The 27564-nt window shown below is 46.2% G+C and overlaps 1 protein-coding gene across 4 annotated transcripts in view; it reads right to left on the reverse strand.

The window, feature by feature from the left end:
• Positions 1-1129: 1129 nt before the first annotated feature.
• Positions 1130-27564, reverse strand: part of Inhca (inhibitor of carbonic anhydrase) — a 38218-nt gene continuing 11783 nt past the window's right edge. For 3 of the 4 annotated variants that reach the window (XM_063265605.1, XM_039081555.2, XM_039081556.2), the window contains 13 exons: positions 27296-27443; positions 25941-25996; positions 22072-22250; positions 19449-19620; positions 18487-18629; positions 16551-16641; positions 15782-15838; positions 12406-12561; positions 8706-8847; positions 5981-6045; positions 4211-4395; positions 2466-2652; positions 1180-1350 (listed from right to left, as the gene is read on the reverse strand). In XM_063265605.1, the coding sequence (XP_063121675.1) occupies positions 1316-1350; positions 2466-2652; positions 4211-4395; positions 5981-6045; positions 8706-8847; positions 12406-12561; positions 15782-15838; positions 16551-16641; positions 18487-18629; positions 19449-19620; positions 22072-22250; positions 25941-25996; positions 27296-27443 (1616 nt within the window). In that variant the 3' untranslated portion in view covers positions 1180-1315. Of the gene's footprint in view, positions 1351-2465; positions 2653-4210; positions 4396-5980; positions 6046-8705; positions 8848-12405; positions 12562-15781; positions 15839-16550; positions 16642-18486; positions 18630-19448; positions 19621-22071; positions 22251-25940; positions 25997-27295; positions 27444-27564 lie in introns of all 4 variants that reach the window. The other variant, NM_001047891.2, reaches the window with a different exon arrangement.

Raw genomic sequence — 27564 nt, forward strand, 5'->3', positions numbered from 1 at the left:
GATATTTTTCAGGAAACATTAAGATTTTAATTGTCTTTGACATTAATTTCAAATGTCAAAATTGTATTTCTACATATTGGGGTGTATGTACACATGCGAACATGCCTGCGTGCACGCACACACACACACACACACACACACACACATTGGAGGCGAATGTTGAATGCCATTCTCTGCTGCTCTCCACTTTTGCTTTTGCGACAGGGTCTCTCAAACCTGATGGTCACTGATTCAGCTAGCCTGGCCACCCAGTGAGCCCTGGGGATCCTCTCTTCTTTGCTTCCCCAGCCATAGGATTCCAAGTGTACATCACTATACCTAGTCTTTTACTTGGGTGCTGGAGAAGCAACTCAGGCTCTCACGCTTATCCAGTAAGCACTTTCCCAACTGAACATCTTCCGGACCCCTAAACCCTATTTAAAAAATACACAAAACCATTCCTTGTCCTTTCTTGTTATTATATGAGTCATTTCTGGTATTCGGACAGATATTTTTGGCTCAAATTATAATTAAATTAGTTGTCTCTTGTGTAAAATAATCAGATTATAAGGAGATAAGTCAATCTGACTTGGTAGAATTATTTTAAGAGCACATTATTTTAATTTTTAAAGTGTATCTGTGTGTGTGTGTGTGCGTGCGTGCGTGTGTGTGTTGCATACACACTCGCATGTGTGAGCACATGGAGGCTGTAGTTTGACACCAGGTATCTTTTTCTATCCCTCTCCCTTTTATTTTTTGAGAGAGGGTCTCTTGATGAACCTGAAGTTCAATGTTGCAGCCCGGCCAGGTGACCAGCTGGATTCCACTGTCTCTACTTTCAGCATTTAGGTCACAGAGACACGCTGCCACGATCAGTTTTCACATAAATGTTGGGGGTCCAAACTCAAACTAAGTGTTAACCCAACGGGCCATCTCCCCAAAGGTATATTTTTACACTTATTTATTTGCATATGTGTGTGCATGGTGGCACTCACGTGTCACTCTGCCCGTGTGGAGGTCAAAGGACAACTTGTGGGAATCTGTTCTTTTCATTGTGTAGGCCTCGGAGCTCAAACCTAGGTTGCTACCTTTACCCATCTCACCAGTTATAAGATATAATTTTTAGTAGATACTAAACTCAGAGTCACAATTTTAATACAAAAAGTCTTATTACCTCCAAATCTGAACAGTCAGTTAAGCTTTCTGGGAAGATACTTTTATTCATTTTTTTGTTTGTTTCCACTATGACACTGAGTTATAGAGATGTCGGCACAGGTCCACATGGAGGCAAGCAGTTGGGTCCCCAGTCCTTGGGTTACCCCCCCAGCTGAATGGTTTAATGTTTGTGAAATGTACAGGCATCCAGCAGTTCTGTAAATCAAAACACAAGGGGAAGAACATCAGGCCCTGCCAGTGCTTGCCACACTCCTCTCTGCTCTGATTCCCTGTGCTCTTAAAAGTGAAGTTCTTGAAAGAATGTTGGAAACACTCCTGTCTTCTAAAAGTAAGCCATAGTTGAGATGAGTTAAGGTCCTCACTGACCCGATTTGTCCTATCATGTCTACCTATCCTAAGTACCTGTCCTTCCTTCCTGTCCTTAAATCCTGCACTGCCCTCCCTTCCTGCTTTCATTATCCCTAACACACAACCTAATGCTACAAAAAGTAAGGCATACGCCCAATGGTTCGGTTAATCTGTTTTAATTTTATTTCCCCAATTTCTTTCTTTTTGAGACATCTATGCCATCTGAAATAGGTATCCCAAGATTCCTACATGGCTAACCTGACTGTATCTGTTTTTTATTAATGCTTGTGCATTTTATATAAAACCATCAAAAAAAAATCAGTCCTTCGTGGGTGATACATACAGTGTGGTGGTTTGAATACGCTTGGCCCAGTGAATGGCACTATTAGGAGGTGTGGTCTTGATGGAGGAAATGTGTCACTGTGAGTATGGGCTTTGAGACCCTCATCCCAGCTGCCTGGAAGCCAGGCTTCTGCTAACAGCCTTCAGATGAAGATGTAGAACTCTCAACTCCTCCTGCACCATGCCTGCCTGGACACTGCCATGCTCTACCCTGATGATAATGGGTTGAACCTCTGAACCTGTAAGCCAGCCCCAATTAAATGCTGTCCTTTATAAGAGTTTCCTTGGTCATGGTGTCTGTTCACATAGGAAAATCCTAACTAGAGCATACAGCTTGTGTCATTTCCCAAGCCCCAACAAAAATGGAGACACACATGAGAAGAGCTTCATTTCCCAAGTGCTTTCAAGTCCTGCCACACTTCTTGTCTCCCTCAAACAATTTAGCATTATCTGGATGGTGTCTTTCACTATTGTCTAATTGAATTGGCTCCATGGTAACTCTAACTCTTCAAGGCAAAGAGAAAGTTTCTACTTCTCCATGCCCTTGTCTGTATCAGCTGAGTGCTTGAAGTTCTTAACATAAGCATATTGACTTTGAACCTCCTGCTATTTCTACTTACCTGAGGACAAGCACTGTCTAAAGTTGTCCATCAGGGTAAGATACTGTGGCCCTAGGTATGTTTTATAGGTTGCTTTGTTCTGAAGGTTAGACAAGCATTCTGTGTCATCACTGAAAAGCAGGTCCTTATGTGAGGATTCAAACATCTGGAACATCCTATATTCAAATCCATTCCTTCCAAAGAGCTCCTGGATTGGAACAAACAGACAGTCACCGAGGGTGCCAGGAAGCACAGAGGTGTTTACTCTTTCTAGAAGACCAAAGCCTTCTGGTCTGCTCAGCTGCAGCCTTTGGGGAATCCCTGGACACAGCAACAGTTTAGAAAATGCTATAGTAACCGAAAGCATGGTCTGTGGGTTTGAATCCTGGTTTTATCTTTTCCTTGCTATATGAACTCAGGAAAATCGTTCCCCAAACTCAGTCAACCTCTGTTTGCTCGTTTGTACATAGAGACAGTAACATCACATTGTGCAATGCTGTATGTAAAGAAACATAAACAGATAGCTGACCATATGTCACTAGCTAGCCAGCCAGTGCCACGTGCTTTCCCAGCTGTCTGGACCATCCTCCCATGTCTTCTCTTGCTGCTTCCTCTTCTAGTCTCTGAACTCCAACCAGTTCCATATCTTCATCCTACTTCTCTTCTTAGTTGATTTCCACAGTAGCCAACATGGCAGCTTATCTTGTATAAGACTTTCTCCCTCAGATGTCTACAGTCAAGACTCTCTTATTGCAATGGTTTTCCTAGGTGTGAAGATTAATTTTAATTGTCAATGTTACATGCCCGGAAAGAGGGCTTCTCAGTTAACTAAAGGCTCTGTTAGATTGGCCCGTGGGCATGTCTATCGGTATGTTCTTAATACTTGATATAGGAGGGCCCAGCCCATCGTGGGCTGAGATTATACAAGAAAGGCAGCTCAATGAGAATATCAAGCAAAACAGTAACTGGTGTTCCCCCATGGTCCATGCTTTAGTTCCTGCCTTCAGGTTCTTGTCTTGAGTTCCTGTCCGGCTTTCCCCAATGATAGATTAAACCTGTAAGCTAAATAAACCCTTTCTGAGCCCAAGTTTCTTTTGGTTAGTGTCCTAGCACAGCAAAGAGAAGAAAACTGGAACACCAGGACACCATTTTTTTTCAGGGATGTGAAGATGATATGTGATAAAACATGGATTTCTTCTTTGGGGAACCTCTAAGAACAGGGTATCTATTGCAATAGGCAGAGGAGACTGAAGGTTTTTCTTCAGATCATTTGGGCTAGGCATCTGCTACTCCATAAGATCAGGTCCTGTTGGCTTCCAATAAGGTCATAACATGTCTAGATGTTTGACTCCTTAACTTTCAGCAAGCACACATGGTACCCAGCCTATCCAGGGTAAGAAGACAAATTCTGACCAACCCGCAATTCAGTTAGAGGGGCCACCATTTTGCTTTTGCTGCTCAGTGGTTGAACCAACAGTTCCTGTACTTATTGCACTAGAAGGAGAGAGAAGGGATTCATTCTCTTGGAAATTGACCAGGTCCAAGAGATCCTGTGTGTTTTCTCAAGGCTGTGAATCTCGGGCTATTCTCTTAGATTCCTAGAGAGCTGCAGAACAAGTGGGCACCAGATATAACGAGATAGGACTAGGAGGCCCGGCCCTCTGCTTAGGAACAAAGAGCACGAGCTAAGCTGGGTGCATGGGCACATGGGCATCAGTACAGCTCTGGGAACTGGGCACTGTGTAACAGGGAATAGGCACTGATACCTGTTGGTTGAAGAGCATTCTTTGGACAAAGTCAACCTTATCTTTCCTGGAGAACACAGCATGGTTTGGCACTCTGTCTAGGTGGCAGTTCTGAGCCTCAGTCACAGGCTTCCTGGTACCATCAAGGCAGAGGAGCTCAAAGTCTTCATGTTTCAGACCCTTAGCCCAAGACTCGGGGTTCTTTCCTAGAGAGAGAATGATATTGGGCCAGTGAGATAATTCAGTGGGTTATAAAACAAAGAATGAACAAACAAACAAAGGCAGTTGCTGCCAAGGTGGAGGACCTGAGCTGGGTCCTTGGGACCCACATAGTAGATAGAGGGAGAGAACTGACTCCAGTAAGTTGTCCTCTGACCTCAGAACAAACAGACATTAAATAAATACATGTAATTTTAAAATATAGATCTGATTGTTCAGAGAGATGGTTCAGAGGTTAAGGACCAGAGGACCCAGGTTTGAGTCACAGCACCCACATGGTGACTCACAAATGTCTGCAACTCCAACCTAGGGGATGTGATGCTCTCTTTTGGCCTCTACAGGCAATAGGCATGCATGTGGCATACAGACATACATGCAGATAAAACACTCATACATATAAAATTCAAAACCAATCAATAATCAATAAACAAATAAAATACCAGGGCTGTAGCTCACTGTAGAGTATTTGCCTAGCAAGACTCTTGGTTAAATTCTCCAGAACTGACTAAAAATTCAAAATGATTGTCCTGAGAATGTTAACCAAAAGAGAAAATTCAATAAATTAGAGTGTGTTAAAATTGAGACTGTTATCAGGCAGTGATGGTACACACTTTTAATCCCAGCACTTGGGAGGCAGATAGATCTCTGAATTCAAGGCCAGCCTTGTCTACAAGGTGAGTTTCAAGACAGGCAGGGCTACACAGAGAAGCCCTGTCTCAAAAAAAAAAAGCAAAATACAAAAAACAATCCCCCCCCAAAAAACAGAAGAAGGGGCTGGAGAGATGGCTCAGCAGTTACGAACACTGTCTGATCTTCTAGAGGTCCTGAGTTTAATTCCCAGCAACAACATGGTAACCCACAACCATCTGTAATATGACCTGATGCCCTCTTCTGGTGTCCAGGTATACATGCAAATAGAGCACTCATATACATAAAATAAATACATTTTTAAAACATTTATATTTTAAAAAACTCAAAAAAAAAAGTGTTAAGATTATCCACCTGGGGTCTGAAGATCCGGCTCAGGGATTAAGCATACATTGTTCTTCCAAGGACCCAAATTTAGTTCCTAGCCAAGTTCAGGCAACTTCAGTGTCAGGGGATCTAATGCCCTTTGGTTTTGGGTCTTGCACACATATGGTACACATAAATTCATATGACCACACACATACAAATGAGTATACAGATAAGTAAACTTTTTTTTAAAGAAAGTGAAAAAAGTCAAGCCACAGAAACAGACAAGATATTTTCCAAAATGAATAGCTTTCAAGAACTTTAATTTGGAGTGCCAAAAGAACACTTGCCAACCAGGGAGTCAGGCATGCTCACATAGCTCATGGTTTCTGTGTGCTTTGTCAGCCAGTTTCAAGGCCAGGGTGAAAATTAGCATCGTGTCTGAACAGACTGAAAGAATGTTAAAATGCTAGATTAATTTAAAGTGCTAGGATCCCGGCCACTGGAGTCCGCTCGGCTTAGTTACTAAACTTCCCTAGTTGCCTCTTGGGGAACCACTCTGTAAGGGAGACTCGGGTGTTCTCACAGAAGGGAAGCACAGTGTAGACGCCTACCTACCATCTGTGTTCTGTAGAACCGTGGGGTGCTTCATGAAGGCCACGTCCCCCTTCTCAACCAGACACCTGCACAGCAAGACCCAGGTCAGCAAGGAGAATCAGCAGGGAGTGAGAGGGAGCTACCGAGGGGGAGTCACACCCCTAGGCATGCAGCACTGCCACACAAGCAGCTGTAGTGTCTTCGGGGCCCCAGGGTGTTAGAGGAGGGAGGTGATGGAAAGACTGAACTGCTCATTGAGTTTCACTTGTGGAAAGCACCATTCAGGTCCTCGTTTTAAATCCTCACCACTCTCCCCAGTCAGGTTGCTTGTGTTCTCCCACTAACAGAGACATCTAAGGGGTGGTGCTCTGGTTAGACCCGCGAGATCCACATGGCGTAGTATCACACCACGAGATACTACAATCCTCATGGAAATATGGCTGTGAGGGGGCTTTATCGCACTCTTTTTTTTTTCTTTTTTTCGGCGCTGGGGACCGAACCCAGGGCCTTGCGCTTGCTAGGCAAGCGCTCTACCACTGAGCTAAATCCCCAACCCTGCTTTATTGCACTCTTGTGTCTGCTCAGTACTGAACGACAGAGAATGTGCTTCCCTAGACACAGCGCAATCTTTATCCCATGGGAAAATGTGTAGCTGTGGAGAGATCTATAACCCCAGCATTTGAGAGGCTGAGACCAAAGAATCACAAATTTGAGGCCAGTCTGGGCTACATAGTAAGATTCTGTCTTTATAAAAACAAACAAACAAACAAACAAACAAACAAACAAACAAACACTCATCCACCAAACTTGACAATCTGAGTTTGATCTCTGGAGGCCACATGGTAGAAAGAGAATCAATTGTCTCAAGCTGTCTTCTGACCTCTACATGTGCACTGTTGTACACAAGTCCTCCCCTTTACAACATAGATAGATGGGGGGGGGGGAGAGACAGACAGACAGACAGACGAATGGACAGACAGAAGATATAAATATCCTGGAGCATACATATCTCACTCCTACAAAATAAATAATAAACAAATAAAAATGGTTTGAAAAAGTACTGACATTGGACTAAGCCTAATACCAATATACCTTGTGATATAAAAGGAATGTAAGCTAGTTTGGCTTAGGTTTAACATTTAGCAGATATTGGTGTCACTAACACATGATTGATAAGAGACTAATGTTTGGAGGGCAGGATGAAGTCAACTGATGTGTATGGAGGTGAGAGAGTTTTCTAGAGTGCCACATGCTACCCACAGAGCTTTTACTCACCCAGTACACACACACACACACACACACACACACACACACACACACACACACACACACACACCAATCTGAACATGTTCAGCATGGCTTATCGTATGTAGAACTCAGTCTGCCTGTTTAGCCAGGTCTACAGGGTCGACAAGGCCACCACATGCAGAGCCAGCAGGTCACAACCCAGACCCTTCCTTCTCCACACTTCAGAACACAAAATTTTATTGCTGACCTCACTACAGCTTGGTCTGCGCCACCCACGCCCTCACCCTTGCTGATTCACTTCTGGATTACTCTTGCTCTAGATTCTCTCAGGCTGATCTCTCTTTAGTTCTCAGCTCTCCTGATCCCTCTGCTCTCAAAGGTCTTCCTCATGTACCTTTTCTAAAACTGTCACCTGTCCTGGCCACTGCCACATAACTCCCTGCTGTGTTAGCATCTTGAACGTCTTCCAAGGGGACATGACTAGTAAAGGCTTGGTTCTGGGGCCTGGAGAGACGGTTCAGTGTTTAAGAGCACTTGCTGCTCTTCAGAGAAGCAGAGTTCACTTCCCAACCCCCATGTGCGAACTGACAATCACCCCTAACTCCAACCCAAGGGCATCTGATGCCCTCTTCTGGCATCTGCAGGCACCTGTATGTACATGATCCTATTTAAACAGACACACAGAGACACACAAGGACACATGTACACACATAAAAATTAAAATGTAAACTTAAATTTAAAAAAGAGCTTGGTTCTGAGGTGATGGTGTTTGAGGTGAAACCAGAAGGAGATGGGTCCCTGTGAGAAATCCTTAGGTCCTTGAGACATGTCTTTGAAACTGACGGTGGGATCCCAGCTGCATTGGTTCTACTGGAATAGGGACTAGAACCTCTAAGACCATGAGCTGAAATGAACCCTTTCGTCTTACAAGTTGATTGTCTCAGGTGTTTTGTTACAAGGATGGAAAGCTCCCTAACACATGAGAATTTTCTTTACTTGTCTGTTTACTGTCCTATTCTTCTACTGGGACTCAGAATGGACATGTGTGTCTTGTTGCCTGCTAGCTACCCAGAAGAGCATCCGCTACTCAATGCATTAGAAGTATGTCTTCTTTTGCTTAAAAGAAAGGAGGTACCTAGACAGATCTATTGTAAAAGACACTCATGAGCTAAGTGTAGGAAGCCAGTGTCTGGGTCTCTCCTGTGATTGACGGTTGATCTCTAACAGAATCCATGGCTTATCTACAGTCACGCAGAAGGAAAGAGGAAAAATAGACTCTGTTCTACCAATCTTGCCCAATCGGAGTCCCTGAAGTGCCCTCAGGCACCTGGGCCAAGGGAGTATTCTTTAGAGAACCTGGCTGAATATCAACAGAAACTCTGGTCTCCAATTCCGGATCTTTCTAAATCAACACCCAGACACTGAAATGATGAAAGGCGGAGATGAGGGGTCAATGGGGGGCGGGGATGCCAAGAGAAAGGAAGGCACAGACACTAACCTGAGAGCTCCGCTGGAGCCATGATACCCCTCATCGTTGTTGGCAGCACACATGTGGGCTGGTTCGTTACCACCAGCACACAGAGCACAGAGACGAGAGTCAGGATTAGCCCCTGGGGCACAGCCGCCACTGAAGAACTCATCTGCGTGGAAAGACAAGCCAGAGTCAGTTCTTCCTGCGATCACAGGAAAGCCCCAGGGGTTTGTCCCCAAGACTGCCTGTAACACAAGTACATGGCTTGTTATTCCGTGACATTATTAAGGGGCTGGGGAGATGGCTCGGCCAGCAGAGTGCCTACCATGCAAGCAAGAGGACCTGAGCCTACGCAGAAGCTGGGTGCAGTGGTATAAATCTGTAATTCCAATACTGAGGAAGGGAGAGGCAGGTGGTTCCTGGCAGCTCGCTAACCTGACAGCCTAGTCAAAATGTGGTGAGCTCCAGGTTCAGTGAGAGACCCAGTCTCAAAAAGTAAGACAGATGCCTTTAACTCCAGCACTTAGGAGGTAGAGACAGTTGCATCTCAGAACCATCATGGCTACACAGAGGGACCCTTACTCAAACAATAATGGTAATGTGGAGATCAAGTGAAGAAGACACCCAACATCTACCTATCTCCAGCCTCCAGACATGCGTGCATACATGCACCTGCACATATACATATCCACGCTCACATGAACACATACATACTCCACATATACAAAACTCATTTTTAAAAGAGGAACAAGAACACTGTGGAATGAAAGAAAAGATTCCAGACAACGTAAAGGGGCCGACTGGAGATGAGCCGGTCTCAGCGCTCACAGTCCAAGCCTCACACAGGACCAGGGTGTTGAAGGGTAAATAGTTTAGTTCTAACCAAGTGGAAAGGGGGTGGGGCTGGCTTGTTTGACCTACACCCATGTTTTCTGGTCTCTGCTGTCTTGGTTTTTCCATTACAAAGCTTGTCATTGTGACTTCAAGTTAGGAAAGCCGTAGCTGCAAGCCTAGCACTGAGCTCCAGGGAACTACATGGAGGACTGACCGTGGGCCCTTCCCTCTCACACCTACTCTGTGGGTACCATTCGGAACTCAAGAAACCACACTCGTGGATCTGCATGGCCCCAGCTGCTCTGGGGAGAAGGAATATGATTTCATGAAGCTGGAGATAGAGGGACCCTCCATAGACCTGAGACTCAAGATAAGAGATGAGGAATGAGTAGGCGGTCCCCAAAGGAATGGGGAGAAGAGAAGCTTACAGACAGGGGACTGGAACCTGAGAAGGCCTGTGTGGGGGCAGGGTCCAGACATAGCATAAAAAGCTTAATGGAGGCCATTTGAATAGACCCGTCAAGAGAAGGGAGTAGGGTAGGGGCAAGGTCCAGATGCCAGGGGATATTACTCTGTAGCTACTGTTGCTTCTCTCTAGAGTAAGGGGAGTCTCTGAAGGGATTTAGGCCATGCTGGGCCCAGTGGACTGGCACACACAGTCCGATCCACACTTGGCAGAAGTCTACCTGACTGAGAGCTGGATGGATCTAGGGTTGATGGGCAGCTCAGGTGGCAGGCCACTGCAGTGGACCAGGAGAGGGAGGGTGAAGTAAGAAGAGATGGGCGGGAGGAGGAAGAACTGACGTTGCTAGACAAGTGGGACTCCAGAGTCTTCTGCCATGTTAGGCAGTCCTGGAACATTGGGTAGCTTAGGATGAGAGGACTCAGTCTTGGATAAACGGGATGAGTTTAATATGCCTTCGAGATCTTAAGTAGATAAGGAAGTAGTTCATTAGATAAATGTTTGAGCTGCATGTGGTGGTGCATGCCTGTAATCCCAGCACTTGGGAGGCAGGAAGGTCAGAAGTTCAAGATCAGTGTCAGCTACATGGTGAGTTTGAGGCCAAGCTGAACTTCTTGAGATTGTGTGTGTGTGTGTGTGTGTGTGTGTGTGTGTGTGTCTGTGTTGGGGGGCAGGGGGTGTCAAGGAGCAATCTGTGCTTGGCAGTTATCGCCCTTTAGATGCAATAATAGCAATAGCATTCAGCATTTAGTCAGTGCATGCCAAGAACCGGGTTTTGTAGGAGCAGCCATAATGATGGAGCTGCACTTGGATGCCAGTGTTTAGGGATGAGGCTTAGACTGGGAAAAGACCTGCTTCATGAAACCCCACTGTTTTGTAACCAGGTTGGAAAGGATGGGCTCTTTTGGGAGGAGGATAAAAACCATGTCCAGACATCTTCACAAAAGCCAGGGATCAGTGTTTCAAGGTAAACTGAGGGGACGGTGCTAGGAGAGCAGGAGCTGAGCGGCTGGAGGACCCTGTGGGTGTCTCCATCTGAATGAGTCCCACGAGATGACACAGCAAGACAGACAGCAGGAAGTCAAGAAGTGAGAGAAAGGTGTGTGGCTCCCACAGTGCTTTTAAGATCTGGTAGGAGAGGGAAAGTGACTGCAGATAAGGGCTACAGGAGAAGGTAGTAAGAGTTAAGGTTCTTAAAGATAGGAGACATTGGGTGTATTAACGTGTTGAGAGGACTTGTTGGGTAGTCTAGGAAGAGGAAAATAGCTGAGAGCCTTCGGCTTTGTAGTGAGTGGTACCCAAGGGCAGGGAGAGGGGTCTGGGCATGTAGGAGGCTGAGGAGAGGCAGAAGTCAGGAGGTCCATCAGTTCAGCAACAGGATGCTGATGGTTTCGGTTGTCTTCTGAAGGTGCCCACTGACCGGATCATCTACTGAGGAAGGTGGCCCATACGTGTGGGTTTGAGGTGTGTGGACACAGGGTCAATTAACGGAAGTGTGAGGAACGCCTGCACTTGTGAGCGTTGTGAGGCCATCGGCCGGAGCTTTTCCAGAGCAATGGCTGCTCTGTCGTCCTGGGTTCTTCTCCAGCCAGGATCCACTGTTCTGGGGCAGACTGGAATGTGCTAAGTGGGAGGGGCAAAGGGTCTTAGGTACCCTTGAGAGTACAGCTGAAGTGGCTAGAGTGGGAGTCAAGGGAACAGGATAACTGTGAAAGGAGAGGCAGCACTCTCGAGGGCCTTCTTGGTGAAAGGGCTTCAAGTCGGAAAGCTATAAGTTCAGTGTATGTGTGAAAATAACACGGGTGTGCACCTTTACACACTACTAAGGCTCCATTTATTTCCTGGGCTGCTCATAATGGGCCCTTTCCCTGAGATCTGCCTTCAGGGCTATGTACTCCCATCCAAAGCAGATGGTGAAAGGAGGAGAAAGGGGAGGAGCTACCTGGGAAGGGATGGAACTCACCTTTTGTCAAGCCCATGACCCAAATACCTATTGTTTGTATGTGCTTGTCCCAGGGAGTGGCACTATTAGAAGGTGTGGCCCGGTGGGAGTAGGTATGTCCTTGTTGGAGTAGGTGTGTCACTGTGGGCGTGGGCTTTAAGACCTTCCCACTGGCTGCCTGGAAGCCAGTATCTGCTAGCAGCCTTCAGGTGAAGATGTAGAACTCTCAGCTCTGCCTGCACCATGCCTGCCTGGATGCTGCCATGTTTCTACCTTGATGATAATGGACTGAACCTCTGAACCTGTAAGCCAGCCCCAACCTAAATGTTGTCTTTTAATAAGAGTTGCCTTGATCATGGCGTCTGTTCACAGCAGTGAAATCCTGTCTAAGACACTTACCTAGAACATTCCTTGCCATCCACTGCATTGAATTTTCCCCCAACTCAGAAACAAGCCCAAGGAAGGCCTCACCTTCAGAACACACTTACCAAATTTGCAAGATCCAGTTTGGTTGTATATTAAACTCATGGGGACATTCCATCCTGCAGAAGTGCCAACGGCCGTGTGGCAGGACTTCTTGCCTTGCAGAGAGTTCCAGGTGATGCCAACATCTGATTTCTTAACCACAGCCACAACATAATAACCTGGCGAGACACCAGCTCTTTACTGCTTGGAGAAAGAGAGCCGACAGAAGCGGGATCTGACACACAGCCTTCCCTGGCAACGTTTAGTGAAGTCAGTGTGGAGAACGTGAACTTGGTTTCTCCATTTTCTGTTCCTTTGGCTAGTGTGTGGAAACTGCATAGCCATTTGGCTGCAAGTGTGATCTTAGTGTAGTTCAGGATATGTGAGAATGGGAGTGTGGGAGTGGTCCAAGGGGGGCCCTGCTTCTCCTGCAGGACCCCTCATTTTCTCATCTTGCTGCCCTTACTTCTAAGGTAATCACATGGCTTCCTGGTGGGAGTGAACTTTCCTACCTTCATCCTGATTCAGGCATGGGACTGTCATTAGTGCTTCAGCTTTTCCTACCTGAGGAATACACTACTGAGTCGTGCTCATGAGTAGTAAGTCAGCGCTGAAGAGTGGAATCGGTGAGGTGAGAAAGAATTCTAAATCCTCAGAGTTAGGAAATGCTGTCACTCACCACACCCCCATTACACACACACTCTGCCCTCTGTGTTCAACTGTGGGAAAGGTGGTGCTCAGCACGGCAGGTGCAGACTTGACTCCCTAGTTACTTAATAGCTGACTTCGGGTGCCTTCATTTCTTTTAGTATAATGATGGCTAAGACTCACCACGTTGGAGAATCTGATGTGTTCCACGTATCCCGCTATGAGTGGGGAGAGTAGACGAATCTGTAGGTTCCCAGCAGTGGTGTGAGTGGCAGAGGTAATGCTAGAGTCTCTTGTGGTAAAGCAATTTCCACTGATTGGGCCCTGTCATACAAGTAGCTATGCTATCTACTACTACTACTACTACTACTACTACTACTACTACTACTACTACTAGTACTAGTAGTAGTAGTAGTGGTGGTGGTGGTGGTGGTAGTAAAATACTAATATTGTCTTCAGGTCTAAGGTTTTTATACTTATTTCATTAAATACTATCATCTATCTTTGACTGCATGTAAGAGAGAAAGAGAAAGGAGAGACAGAGACAGACAAGAAAGAGGGAAACAGAGATGGGAGAGACAGAGGCAGAGCAATACCTAGGAGAGACAGACAGAAGAGATAGTACAGACAGACAGAAAGATGAGAGACAGACTTGGCATGACGGCTTATGTTGACTGTTGACTTGATATGACTTAGAATCACCTTGAAGATAAACCTCTGGGCATGTCAGGGAGGGTTGACCTTGATTGGGTTACTTGAGGTGGGAAAGCAGGTACCATTCCCTAGGCTCCATAAAAGAAGAAAGCTAGCTGGGCCCTGGCATTCATTTCTCTCTGCTTTCTGAGTGCTGATGCATCAAGACTGGCCTCCTGCTCCTGCCGTTGAGGGATTGTATCCCCTACAGCTATAAGCTAAAACAAACCCTTCCTCCCTCAGGATGCTTTTACCACAGCAACAAGGAACATAGCTGATAAGCTTGGTTCAATACAGAGTCCTCTCCACCCATGCACAGACTGAACCTTCTCCATGACATTCACCATGGAGAACTGTCTTCTCAACACACTTGTGACCGACATTTGCGTGTGACTGCAGCTCCTGGGAATTTCAACTTCTCTTGAAGTGGGCATGTTGTTTCTGACCATAAATGATCAGACTGGAATACACAGCTGATGAAAGTCAGCCCTCGGTTTTGAGTATGAGGACACAGTTCAGAGAAGACTTCTTAGCCATGAATATAGAAAGTGGAGAGCTTCAGGGTTCTATCACAGGGAGACTGCTGTAGTCAAGTAAGGATGGACACTTTAACTTTGTGAAGCATTGTGTGGGGGCCAATAGAGACAAAGCCCAGCTGAGGTTGTGTGTGCTGTGCTGGGCCAGACCCTCAGCTCCTCAGATCTCTGCTGAGCTTAAGTATCTGGTGTTCACCTTAGGGCTGTATGTCATTAAATCCAACGAAACAGACCTCTGCCAGAGAGTGTTTGACTGGGTGGAACTAGAGAGAAGTCTAGAAATTTCATTTCCAATGGATCCCAGATGACGTTGAGGACAGGAGAAATAAACTTCTTCAGCCATGGAGAGATGCTGGGCAGGAGAACTTATCTCCTGAGGGTGTTCGCTCTAAAGACCAGGTTGATTCCCCTGTTATTAAGTTCCAGCTTACCTCAGGGTGATTCTCATTTTCTCCCTCTTCCTCAGAAGCCCCTGGGAATTGCCTTCTCTCAAGGCCTTTCCTGATGGCTCCTGCTCCTGTGCTGACCTTCATGCAGGACCGGCCCATGACAGAAACGCCATGCTCTGTCGGGAGGACTTGGGGGTCTACTCCTCTCAACTCTTCTCAAGCTCAACTGCAGCCACCCCTGGCTGTGTGCCCCCGGGAAGAACCCAGTCCCTGAACCTCAGTTTCCCCAACCACATCCCAGTGGAGCAATAATACTCACTCTACCAGGTTGCTAAGGAGAACACACAGGAGTCTGACACTGTTAACATGAGTCCTTTCAACTGTCAAGTGCCCTGTGGACCTCAATTATTATGGCTGCTTCCGGCAGTTTTCCATAGCAACAATGAACTCAAGCTTCTCTTTTCAACTCTAATAAGTTTGGTTTCATTTATTATTATTTTTTAATGTGTGTGTGTGTGCTTGCATGAGTGTATGTGTACCACATTCATGAAGGGAACAGCAGAGGTCAGAAGAGGACAGCAAAGAGGAAACTGGCATCACAGGCATTTGTGAGCCACCTGACTGTAGGTGCTGGGTGTCAAACCTGGGTCATCTGCGAGACCCATAATCATACTTCGCTGCTAAGTCATTTCTCCAGCCCCAATTTTGTTTGTTTTTAAGCCTTTCGTTGCCTTCTTCCCAAGGATAAGTTTCTGCTTTTGAACCCTGTGGTGGTTTGCATATGCTTGACCCAGGAGTGGCACCATTAGGAGGTGTGGCCTTGTTGGAGGAAGTGTGTCACTGTGGGGGTGGGCTTGGAAACCCTCCTCCTAGCTGCCTGAGGATGCTCAGTCTGCTCCTGGCTTCCTTTGGGTGAAGATGTAGAACTCAGCTCCTCCTGTACCAGGCCTGCCTGGATGCTGTGATGCTGCCATGCTCCCGCCTTGATGATAATGGACTGAACCTCTGAACCTGTAGGCCAGCCCCAATTAAATGTTGTCCTTCATAAAACTCACATTGGTCATGGTGTCTGTTCACAGCGATAAGACCCTAACTAAGACAAACCCCAATGTTCAAAAAGCTAACTCACTCACCTTCCAAAGCTGCGTTCACACACTTAGACCCCAGCCTCTCGCTGCTATGGGGAGACACTAAAAAGAAAAATAGAAACATTGAAGGTCCACGTGAAACTCTCACACAAGTTATTTTACCCAAGCTGTGAGCTTCTCAATCTCAGCTGAGATAGAATAAAGTGAGAAATTTTCACTTATCAATCAATCACTGGTTATCAATGGCCGGAGGTTCTGCAGCCCATTTAACTTCCTTCCTGTGCCCTTTGCTATTAGAACATTAGGTTCCACCCCAGAATCTCAACACTCGAACAGATACACAATACAGTAAGATGCCCACAGAAGGGGAGCAGAAGAGAGAGTGCTGACCTCTTGGCAGAGATCCTTTTGAAGTAGCTGTCTGTATCTGACATCTTCCCTGAGCAAGTCTAACCTAAGGGCTAGTTGACAATCACTACCCACCGCATGCTCTCCTGTATCATTGTAGCCAAAACAAGAGGTCTGGTGTTAAACTCTTTTTCCCTGTAACTGTCCCAGCAGGGGCCAAAGATACTGAAGCGTCAGACACTTGTTCCCCTCACTTTGGCTGCTTGATCCTAAAACCTTTGGAAATATGCCTAACACCCACATCTGTAGCTTAGCTGGTTCTCACTGTGGAGTAGAAGACTCTACCTCAAAAACCCCTCCACTGCAAAAATAGTCATCGTCACCTTATCAAAAAAGACATGACTTCTTTGTCTTTCTGTGCCCGTAGCCCAGGGAGAAATACAGGGAGGTGCCACCCTCCACTCACAGTAGTTCTCTCCCAGCCCGGGCACCAGACCGCAGTGGCCTGCGATGTAGGCAAATCCTCCATCCAGGTTCACAGCATCCGCTTCTCCTTTCTGAAGTTAAGAAAGAAATCAGTCGTAAACTGTGCGGCTCTGATCCCACTGACCCTCAGAGTCTTCGTCTTATGAACGTCCTGTCGTGTGTCCTTATTTAACCAGACAGCAGCGCTGGTGGAAATATGGAATTTGGAAAACAAGACCCGTCTTTGGCCTGTCAGCTAGAAACATGCCCGATTCAAGCCATGCTCTCTGGACATCCTGCGTCCTCCTAGGAGACCCTTCTGGTCATTCCCAGAGCACACTCTTTTTGACCATTTTCACTAGGTTCAGAATGCACATAGCCAGACTCGGGTACTATATCTAATCTGTTTCATGGAAAATGCTTTCTCCCAGTGGAATCAAATCCATCTTCTAAATCCCATCAGCACCACACTCTTAATTATGGTGCAAGACGTGTTTTCAATACATAATTAACTAACAAAACAATGGATAACCATTAAGAAATTCACTGGGGATTTAGCTCAGTGGTAGAGTGCTTGCCTAGCAAGCACAAGGTCCTGGGTTTGGTCCTCACCTCCGAGAAAGAAAAATTAAAAAAACAAAATAACAAAAAGAAATTCATTCACAGTTAACTTGATTTTTTTAATTAAGATTCTAAATAGAGCAACTAATATATTTTATAGTTACAAATAAGATCTCTGAGATTAAAAATAGTTATATGAAATGTAGCTCTGACTTGTAATTCCAGCACTGGTGAGGCTGAAGCAGGAGAATTGCTGCCACAAGTTCAATAGCCTGGGCAGCATAGTGACCAGCCAGGGATTTAAAGTGAGACTTTGTATCCAGTGACAGCAACAGTGACTTTGTATCAAGTGACTGCAACAGTGCCCGCTCCCAGATATGCTTCACCTTTGACTCCTTGACTGCCCTGGAAATCAGAACACTAATGTGGCAGGAAAGTCGTATCCAAGGCAGGTTCTTCCCCCAGCATTGTGCAGCGGCTGGGGATGTAGCTCGATGAGAAGAGGCCCACAGTCTAATGCCCAATACTTGCCAAACAACAGACTCTCAAAAATAACACCAACAAAAAGAACGAGACACTGTGAACAAACACATCTAAACGCTGGGCAGTGATTCACTCACTACGTCTCAGAAAGTCAGATAATGCAGAAGGTACTATTTGCTAAGTCAGCAAACCAAAACGGCAAGAAGGTAAATAATTTCTGGGGTAGATGATCTAATTCCTGCAGGCACCACTAGGCAACCAGCCTGCAGGACCTGGCTATTCCATAACCATATCCCTAAACGCTGTGCTGTATAAGTTTTTATATTCATACAGTGACTGAAAATACCCAGTGGGCTTCTGTTGAGGTTCAAGAGAACTAATGAAAATTTACATAGCATGTAGAGAGTAGCTACAGAAACATTAGCTATTGATTGATATTAATAATGAGCTCAGAAAAACTGACAGCTACATGGATAGAAAATTCCAATCCCACATGTAAAATAGCAAAGGGATTATTAACTAACTCAAATATAATCATCATGCATTACTATGTAGCCAAGGACAGCCTGAATCTGATCCTCTTGTGTCCCACTTCTGGGTGTTGGCATTATATCTGTGCACTACCATTCCCAGATAGGCAGCCATTTTAGCTGAAGTTTTCATCATCTACGAAAGGGTAGCTGCTGTGCCCAAGACAAATTAAATAATAAAAGTAGCTAACATTTATTAACAGATTTCTCTATGCCAGGCAATAGTCAAGAGTTCTGAAGTTGTAATATTTACCACGGACAGATTTAGTAAACTGCAGACCCAGAAAAATATGAATCTTATGAGTTAGTGCCAAAGGGTTTGCCCAAAATCAGGAGCCCAGACGAGGAAGCGGGGTTTCCTACCATGACAGCAGCAATGCAGTCCTCAGGGGTCTCCTCCGTAGCGCACGCCAAAGCGCCACCACTCACAGCACTCCAGTGGTCGCATTTGGCCCTCTCCTGTTGGCCTACTGCACACCACTTCACCCTCCGGGAGTCTTCTGAACCTAGTGGAGACCAAGGTGTTCATAAAGAGCAGTGAGGGTGGAGTTCTTCCCTCCCTCCTGATATCATCTCCCCAGGGAAGCTTCTTAACTCTCGGTTCCAAAGCTGGCCCTTCTGGAACTTTCCAGAACTTCCATCCCGGGAACAGCCCATGTGCTCTTGAGTCACGTGCTCAGCTCTGACGGTCTCACTGCCGCTGCTTACCTGGTGTGTTAGCTCACATCTAACTCTGGAACTGCTCTATTGTAGATGTTCAGGGGCTATTGTTTGACTAAATGGAGGGTGGGAACAGAGAAGAGAGGGGCGGCAGAGGCCAGTGGAAGCAGGGTGCTGCACTCAGAGCTCCACAATGCCCGTTCTAGCTCCGCTTCTGAGTGTGATTATGGGTGTGTTCCCTGGTCAATATAGGATGGAATTGTCCTCTCTGTCGTGCAGACCCCACCACTGAGTGAGTAGGCTCAGCTAACACAAGAACCTGAAACCACTGTTGCTTTAAATTGTCTATAATAGGAAGGTTCTCAAATCCCTTATGCTGGGACCAGAATACCTCAGTAATCGAGCCCCTGCATAACAGCTATAAGGCTCTGAGTTCAAGCCCCAGCACCACTTCCACCAATATAATGTTCTTGTCCTTAAGTAGCATAGCTCTTTCTCCCGGCTTAGCGGAACATCTGCTCATTGACAGTGTGTTGAGTAGCTCTCGTGGGCTTGGCTGGCCACTAAGGTCAGGTGAAACTCCAGCCGCCTGCAAAATCTCAATCCAAGGCCTCTGCCACACCGGGTGGCCGAAGCTTGGCGGGTCTCTCCCGAGACTGACATACCTCTCTTCAGATTCCGAATGGCAGAAAGAAGCTCATATCCCAGGTATAGACCAATGTCCATCTTTGGAGGGACCCTTAGAAGTCCACAAGCAGCATCAGTAAACAGCAGGTCTTTCCCGTGAGGGGAGCCAAAGAGCTGAAAGGTTGATGACTTGTCTTTTCCAAAGTGTTCCTGTGCAGAGGTAGGAACAGGGGTGGAGGAACATCGTCGACACGGAGGCGAGAGTGAAGACAAACTAGGTAAGGGAGGGGCGTCGGGAACCATGCGGCCGTCCCTGTCTGTAGTGAGACATTTGGTTTCTTAAAAAGAACTCCGCTATGTTATGTAAACATGGGGTTTCTTTTGGTTTTAACCCCAGATGTGGGACGTGGGGCTGCCTCGGATTGTACACGTAACAGCGGACTACTTGGCTCATGCGTGCTCTGGCAGGGACGTAATTCTGCCAGTGGCAGATAGTTTAATTCTGAGGACTCTGGAAAGAGAATGAATGCCAGCATCCCAAGAGGGGCCAGGAGGGCCTCGGGAGAAGAAAAGGAGGAGGAGAACGATGAAGACACCAAGGACGATGAGGACGAGAATGGGTAGAGGACGGGGAGGGGAAGGGGAGGACGGGGAGGAGGAGGAGCAGGAAGAGAAGCAGGAACAGAAGAAGAGAGACTGGCAGCTGCTGCTCTCCCCTGCTGCTCCCAGTTGCTGTTGGTTAATCACGTGGTCATAAGCAAAGAGCAAAGAGACGAGACGTTGAAGATATCCTGACTATGAAGATTAGCCTTCTCCCCAAGGAGAAGGAGTCTCCCCATGCAGACCTATGCCTCCTCTCCTCTCTAACCTTCTTTCTCTCCTACCTAGGTCAGGCTGAAGGAATAAGGGTTGGAAGGGAGGTAGAGGTAAAGAACCCAAATAAAGTAGATAAAACAAATACACCTACAGGTGTGCCCAGATGTGAGGCTTGAAATAAAATAGATTAATAACAACAACAACAACAACAATAATAATAATAATAATAATTGTCCACAGTTTCTTCCTGCAATTTTAGTTACCAGCAGTTAACAGCATTCTGAAAATACTAAACAGAAAGTTCTAGAAAGAAACAGTGTGCTTTAAGTAACTTTAATTGTAGTGTATGGTTGTATTTTCTTATTTTGATAATCCCTTATTGTACTTAATTTATACATTAATCTTTATCATACATTTGAGTGTACAGATTGCTGACTTCAGTGGTTTAAGCACAGTGGTGCGTTTACTAGAACACAGCTCACTGCATCCAGGAGAATCGGTTACCTATCTATTATTTATCTATTCATCTCACTGGCTAGCTATCCATCTATATACTTATCTATTTGTAGGGCCTGGGACTTTCTACAAAGCCACTGAAGCTTTTTTAATAACTCCTTACACACAGATAAAGGGAGATTGCCCACACACAAAGACAGTTCTGGGGCTTCTAACAAGTTTCTCCAAGGACAGCTTTACCCAAATCTCATCTAGTCTGTGACATGTAGACACAAGGAAACGGCAATGAGCTGTCCCACCCGCCTCTGACCTGCAGAAAGGGGGTCTGAGTTGGTCATGTGCTAGGCAGCTGCCCATCTCTGGGAGGGCTCTTGCTATGTATTCCCATGGGCAGAGTGATGGCTTCCTCCTTCCTGACTGACTGCCCTGGTGGCAATGCTAGACTTTGCCCTGAAGTTGCCACCAGGGATGCAGGGTAGGTGTCCTGGACCTTCTCTTTACCTCCGGCTTGTTGCTAAGGAGCAGTTACTAAACAGTCTCTTTTCCTTTCAGGCTTCCAAAATACCCTGAAAGCCCTTTGCCTGTGTCTCCGTTTCCTGGCCCATAGTTGTTCCTGATTTCAGCTTGGAGTGATACCTGCCCAAGTGCTCTTTCAAAGAACTGCGTTTTCTCAGTATGGCAACACATGTCTGTAATCCCAGCACTTAGGAGTCTAGGAAAGGAGGATAAGGAGTTCAAGTGCACCTTTGACTACATAGCAAGTTCAAAGCCATTCTGGCTACATGAGACCTGTGTCCAGAAAACTCAAAGCAGAACAACAACATAGTAACAAGAGCAAATGACTGTATTTCACTCTTGCTGTGGCTCTGCGCAAAATGCCACCTGCTGATTTTTCTAATAATCCTTCACCCCTCTTTTAGACACACGCGAGGTTGTGCAATTCCTCTTGGTGATAATGTGTGCATGCTCTCCTTGTGCCTGGGTGATTCAAGGTCTGAGTCTGAACACAGTGTTGGCATAGATGGGATGGGGTACAGAGGCTGGCTGGGAGGGATCTCCACCCACACAGAGATCGTGTTTGTGTTCTTCTGTCAGGGGATTCACAGGCCAGGGTAGGGATCACAAGGGAAGCGTTTCGTTGAAGAAGGTGGGGCTCCTTAGAGTGGAAAAGAGAATGGAAAATGAGGCAGGAAGTGCTTCTGAGAAGCTTTGGCAAGGGTGGGTGATACTGTGTAATAAACACACAGCAGGTAGATTGTTGGTGAAGGCATTACCCATCGAACCCTGAATGCACATAGATGTCTAGTGGTAGTGAGGTCAGATGGAGGAAACCCACACACACTGAAGCAGGGAGCTGCAGGCTCAGGAAAGGATAACATAAGGGGGTACCTGGGCCACTCTGAGAAGCTCTTGGATCGAGTCCTCCTTGCCATCCACACTGCGAGCCACCACAACATGAGAAGGGACCCGGGCCAGGTAGCACTGTTCATACTCATCCACTGGCCTGCGGGTGTTGTCTGGGCAGAGCAGCTCATACTGGTCCCTGTCAGCCTTTCTTGGCATGACCTCTGCGGAAGGAAAGTTCAGGTGAGCAGGCTGAGCAGGGAGCTGGGCTGACCTCTCCCCACCACCACAGAGTGAGTGGCCTGAAAGGGACTGAGGGAGAATCCTTTCCAAACACATTTCACACGGATGACGGAGCAGAGGGCTCGTCAGGGAAACAAAAGGCTTTCAATCCCACTGTGGCTCACACAGGGTTGGGTACCATGCCTGGCCCAGGCACCTCCAGCTGCCCATGTCCCTGTGGATCTGAAAACACAAGGTGGAAGCAAACATGTTTAGCAGTGATAACCCACAAGATTGTACGCAAGGCTCACTGCCATCCAGGCCTCTTTACACTCAAGCCCTCAAGCTAAAGGAGGCCAGACAGGGACTGATGCCATTATAGACATGAAGAAACGGATTCAGAGTTAGGGATATGGCCATGCTGGGGCAATTCATGAACGAAGCCAAGTTCTCCCAGAGACAGAGCCTGCTTGGGGAAAGTGCTGAGAGAGCCAAGGATGAGAAGGGGTCCTGGGGTCCCAGTCAGGGAACTCTGCAAGTGTGAAGCACAGGTTCCTTGGCTGCCACTGTGTTGATTCGGGTGTTAGGGACCCAGTCCATCATCGGTTGAAGTCATGATCCACAGCGTCCCCAGGTGTGGGGACCTTACTTTGAAGTAGTCCTTACAAATAAATGTATGCCCTTAAGATAAGACATGGTTGAACACAGTGGGCTCCTAATCCAGTACAGCCGGTGTTCTCGTGAAACAGGAAACCAGGGCAGAGATGTGCACACAGGGAGACTGCCGTGTAAGTGTGTCAGCAGAGTGATGTCATAATGACATCAGCCTGATGTCAGCCTGACATCAGACAGTGACAATATCTATGTACGGGCTAAGGAATGTGAGGAGATTTTTCCTCACATCCTCAGAAGGAGCAAACACTGTTGGCAACCCTGATCCTAAAACTGCAGCCTTCAGGAGGGGGAGATGGTGAGTTTCTGTTGCACGTGGCACTTTGTATTGGCAGGCCTGGAAAATGAACACAGGCGGACTTTGAGATTAATAAAAGTCTCATTGAAAGAGAAGTACAGAAAAAAAAAAAGAAAAAAAAAGGGGGGGTTGGGAATTTAGCTCAGTGGTAGAGCGCTTGCCTAGCGAGCGTAAAGCCCTGGGTTTGGTCCCCAGCTCCGAAAAAAAGAAAAAAAAAAGAGAAAAGTACCTGGAAACTTTTGGAAACACTTATTAGAAAGCTGAGCTTACAACATGGGTACATGTTTAAGCTTTGAACATTTGAGTGGCTCGGTGTATTCCTATCTGATCTTCAATTGGCTATACTAAGAATCTGGCCTGGCCCAGGGGCCTTTTCCTGTAACCCCAGCTACTTTGGGGGCTGAAGCAGGAAGATAGGAGATTTGAGACCTGTCTGGGTTACAGAACGAGTTGAAGATCAGCCAGGAAACTTAATGAGCTCTTGTCTCAAATGGCCAACACTAATAAATGAAAAGCAAAATAAGATTTAGGAATGCAACGCTGTGTCAAGTCAGAGTGTTTGCCTGCTATGGATGAAGTTCTGGGGTCAGTGCACAGAACTTACACACACACACACACACACACACACACACACACACAGACAACATACACAACATACACACAAACACACACAACATATACACAAACACACACACAACATATACACAAACACACACAAACACACACAAACACATAGGCTTATAAACACATGGGCTTGCACACATTCACCCATACATACACATACACTCACACACAGAGAGACACATACAAATGCAGACACACACAGACAGAAAGACACATATACAAACGAACACACAGACACAGTTACATATACATATACAACACACACACACACACACACACACACACACACACACACACACACACACCACAATCCCAGAATATGTCATCTTAACTTGTCTAAAAATGTTGCTTTGCTTGTTTGAGCTAAATTGTCCAAAATGGTAGAAAGGTTTGTTGCCACAGACCACTCAGACTGAGGACACTGTGGGAGAAGCAGGGCTCTGGTACTCAGGAAGGCACGGGTGCAATGACAGACAGACACAACTCACTCAGAGTGGTTTGAGTCTGCTGCGATTTTACTGAAATCTGCTTTGGGGCTATATACAATGCTTGAACAGGAGCTAATTTTTTGGCCCCTTGCCAGGGTACACTCAAAAAATAACCAAGAAAAAGTTTTTAAAAGTTTACATGAAGTTCAGAACAGAAAGCAAGGAAGGAAATAAATTTTCCTGAGAATCAGACTGTGCCAGACGGTGGTCATAAATCTCATTTTCCTCAATCTCTAAATATCATCTTTCGGATAACAACAGGACAGCCAGCTGTAAGGAATCTTTAGTCTTTTACTCTCTCTTAGCCAAAATTTGTGTAATCGTCTTTTTAAATATAGGATAATTCCTTTTGATAATAGGCAAGCACGGGGACGTGATCTGGCCAAGTGTTCTATAAAATTTAAAGAATAATATAATACTCTATTTCTATCAGTATTAACCCATTTGTCACCTTCTTCATCATATGTCCCTGTGTAGGGCAATGGCTCTGCAATGGTCCTGTAACCACTCAGGCTGTTTTTACCTAAAGGAACGGCCCACCACCTTCCTCTAATTAAATAATGTTTTCTTCCACGTAACTACTTGATAGGAATTCCTAAATGTATGGCTTTTTTTTTTATAATTGATGGGACTTTCTCCTCTAATAGCGAGCGCCTTAATTCTTTCACTATCTAGGAGGTCTGGATTTTCCACAATTAATTTTTCCTATTATAAGTTATTGATCACATCTCTTAGAGTTTCATTCTGATTCTCCTTAATTTTTGCTAGTGCTTTCAAAAGAGGCATGGTCCAAAAAGACAAATCGGGTCTTAGTGCTCCTGTGAGTAGAGAAAGAAACAAAAGAGCCAGTGTGTAGCTCCCGATCGTACCTATTCGAATCAACTAGGCAGAAAGTGGAGGAGGAAGTGGCCAAGTGTCTCCAGGAGACCACGTTTCGAGGAACATGTATCTCTGGCCTACTGACCACGGTTGTTTCATGTCAGACAGGCTCCACTGGAGCTGGCGCAGCAGTTTGTCATGCTATTTTTATTTTAATTTTTAAAATAAGGGAGGGGTTGATTGGGGTAAAGCCTTTATTTAGTATGTACAAGGCTCTAGGTTTAATGTGGGTCAATGCAGAAGCAACATCTTCCATTAGTTGGGAAGTTGCAAATAACAGTCCAAAAGCCATGTTCACTAGATTTATAGAGGCATCGGCAGGTTGACTGAGGATGCAGGGGAGGGACAGGTGCGGGTCCCTGACATGGGGGTGGTCAGTTGGAGACAGATGTGTGTTCAGAAGAGTGAGTGGGGCCCTGAACAATGTAGAAAGGGTGGAAATGCTTTCATAAAATCTCTTCAATGGGGGTTGGGGATTTAGCTCAGTGGTAGAGCGCTTGCCTAGCAAGCGCAAGGCCCTGGGTTCGGTCCCCAGCTCCGAAAAAAAGAAAAAAGAAAAAGAAAAAAAAAGAAAAAAAATCTCTTCAATGGCATTAGCATCTCAATACCAATCATCTCTAGAAGTTATAAAAAACAAACAAACAAACAAACAAAAAATAAAAGCTTTTGGAAACAAGAGCAAGAGGCTTTGGCCAGGCTGGGGCCCACTTTACTCTTTGTCCAGCACTTACCAAACACTGTCAGGTGCCTCACGAAGCTCACATCCCCTGTGCCATCCTGTAGACATCTGCAAACAGAATAGCCAAGGTCAGGCCCTCTGCCTGGGAACACACTTCACCAGGCTCTTGTGCAATGTCCCTTTCAATCTAGGGAGGCTTTGGTGGAAACGGGGGCATCCATCTGTCTTCAGAGAGGCAATGGCCTTATCTGAGGCCTTTGAACCTCAGAGCCATGCTGAGACCTGAAGCAGGCAGGAAGCCTGGAAATCAGCATGGCAGACAGTTCCAGAGAGGGGTGGTGGAGCAGACAGGACCCTTGCATTCCTCCTGAGGAGCAGCTCAAAGCAACTAGTTTGGTTTGGGCTATTTACGAGTCATCAGACATGTAGCCTAGGCTGGCCTTGAACTCATAATCCTCCTGCCTCCACTCCCTTCAGCAAACCCTATTAGTATGAGCTGCCACGACCAGCAACATCAATCTCCACACAAAACCTTCAGCCCAAAATTTGTCCTGCTGACAGGATATGCAAAGATAAAGATGGGGCAGAGACAGAGGGAATGGTCCAACCTGAGACCTATACTATGCAAGAGAGCCAACCTCTGACACTGTTAATGATACTCTGCTATGCTTGCAGACAGGAGCCTAACATAACTGTCCTCTGAAAGGCTTCATCCAGCGGTGGATAGAGGCAGATGGTCAGACCCACAGCCAAACAGCAGATGGAGTTTGGGGAGTCTTGTGGAAGACTGGAATATAGAATTAAGTGAGACAGAGTGCTTAAAGACACCACAAGAATACCTACGGAGTCAACAAACCAGGGCCCAGGGAGGCTCACAGAGACTGAACCACCAACCAAAGAGTATACAGGGGCTGGACCTAGGACACCCACACATTTGTAGATGTGCAGCTGGGTCTTCATGTGAGTCCCCTAACAAATGGAGCAGAGGCTGTCTCTGACTCTGTTGCCTGCCATTGGGTTTCCTTCCCCTACCTGGACTGCCTAGTTGGGCCCCAGTGGGAGAGGATGTGCTTCGTCCTGCTGAGACTAGATATCTCAGGTTGGTACCCCAGGGTGGGGCTGAGGCTTTCCTTCCCCTTCTCTGAAGATAAAGGGAAGGGGTTATTCGGATTCAACACCCTCCCACAGACATACTTGCAGACAAACCACAAATACACATAGGTTGATTATTTGCGTAAAGTATTTATATAACTTATAAAATATAAATCATTTTAATGATGTATTGGTTTTTATTAAATATTTATTAAATTAATAATTTGATAATAAATTAAAATAATTTAATAAATACTTTTTTAAGAGAAAAGTAGCTAATAGACCCCCTTGTTCCAGAGCAAAGGTTTCACTTACTTTAAGGCTCCCCAGTAGCCAAAGTATGGTTCCCCGGAGGAGCAGGAGCACTTGTCTGTCCCCTTCCCCGAACACAGCTGGCACAGCCTGGGGAACATCTTTCCATCCGCACAGGGCACACAGCTGCTGGAGAAGAACGTGGCTGCCGCTGCTCAACACAGAGACGGGGGCCACAGGGTGTGAGCTGGCTGAAGCCTTCAGAGTATGCATGTTTGTGGGGGAGAGCCCTACGGGAGAGCCGGAGTCTGCGGACATCTCCCAGGCCTGCT

The sequence above is a fragment of the Rattus norvegicus genome, chromosome 8, assembly GCF_036323735.1.
Source record: "Rattus norvegicus strain BN/NHsdMcwi chromosome 8, GRCr8, whole genome shotgun sequence".
In the NCBI taxonomy this organism is placed as follows: Eukaryota; Metazoa; Chordata; class Mammalia; order Rodentia; family Muridae; genus Rattus; species Rattus norvegicus.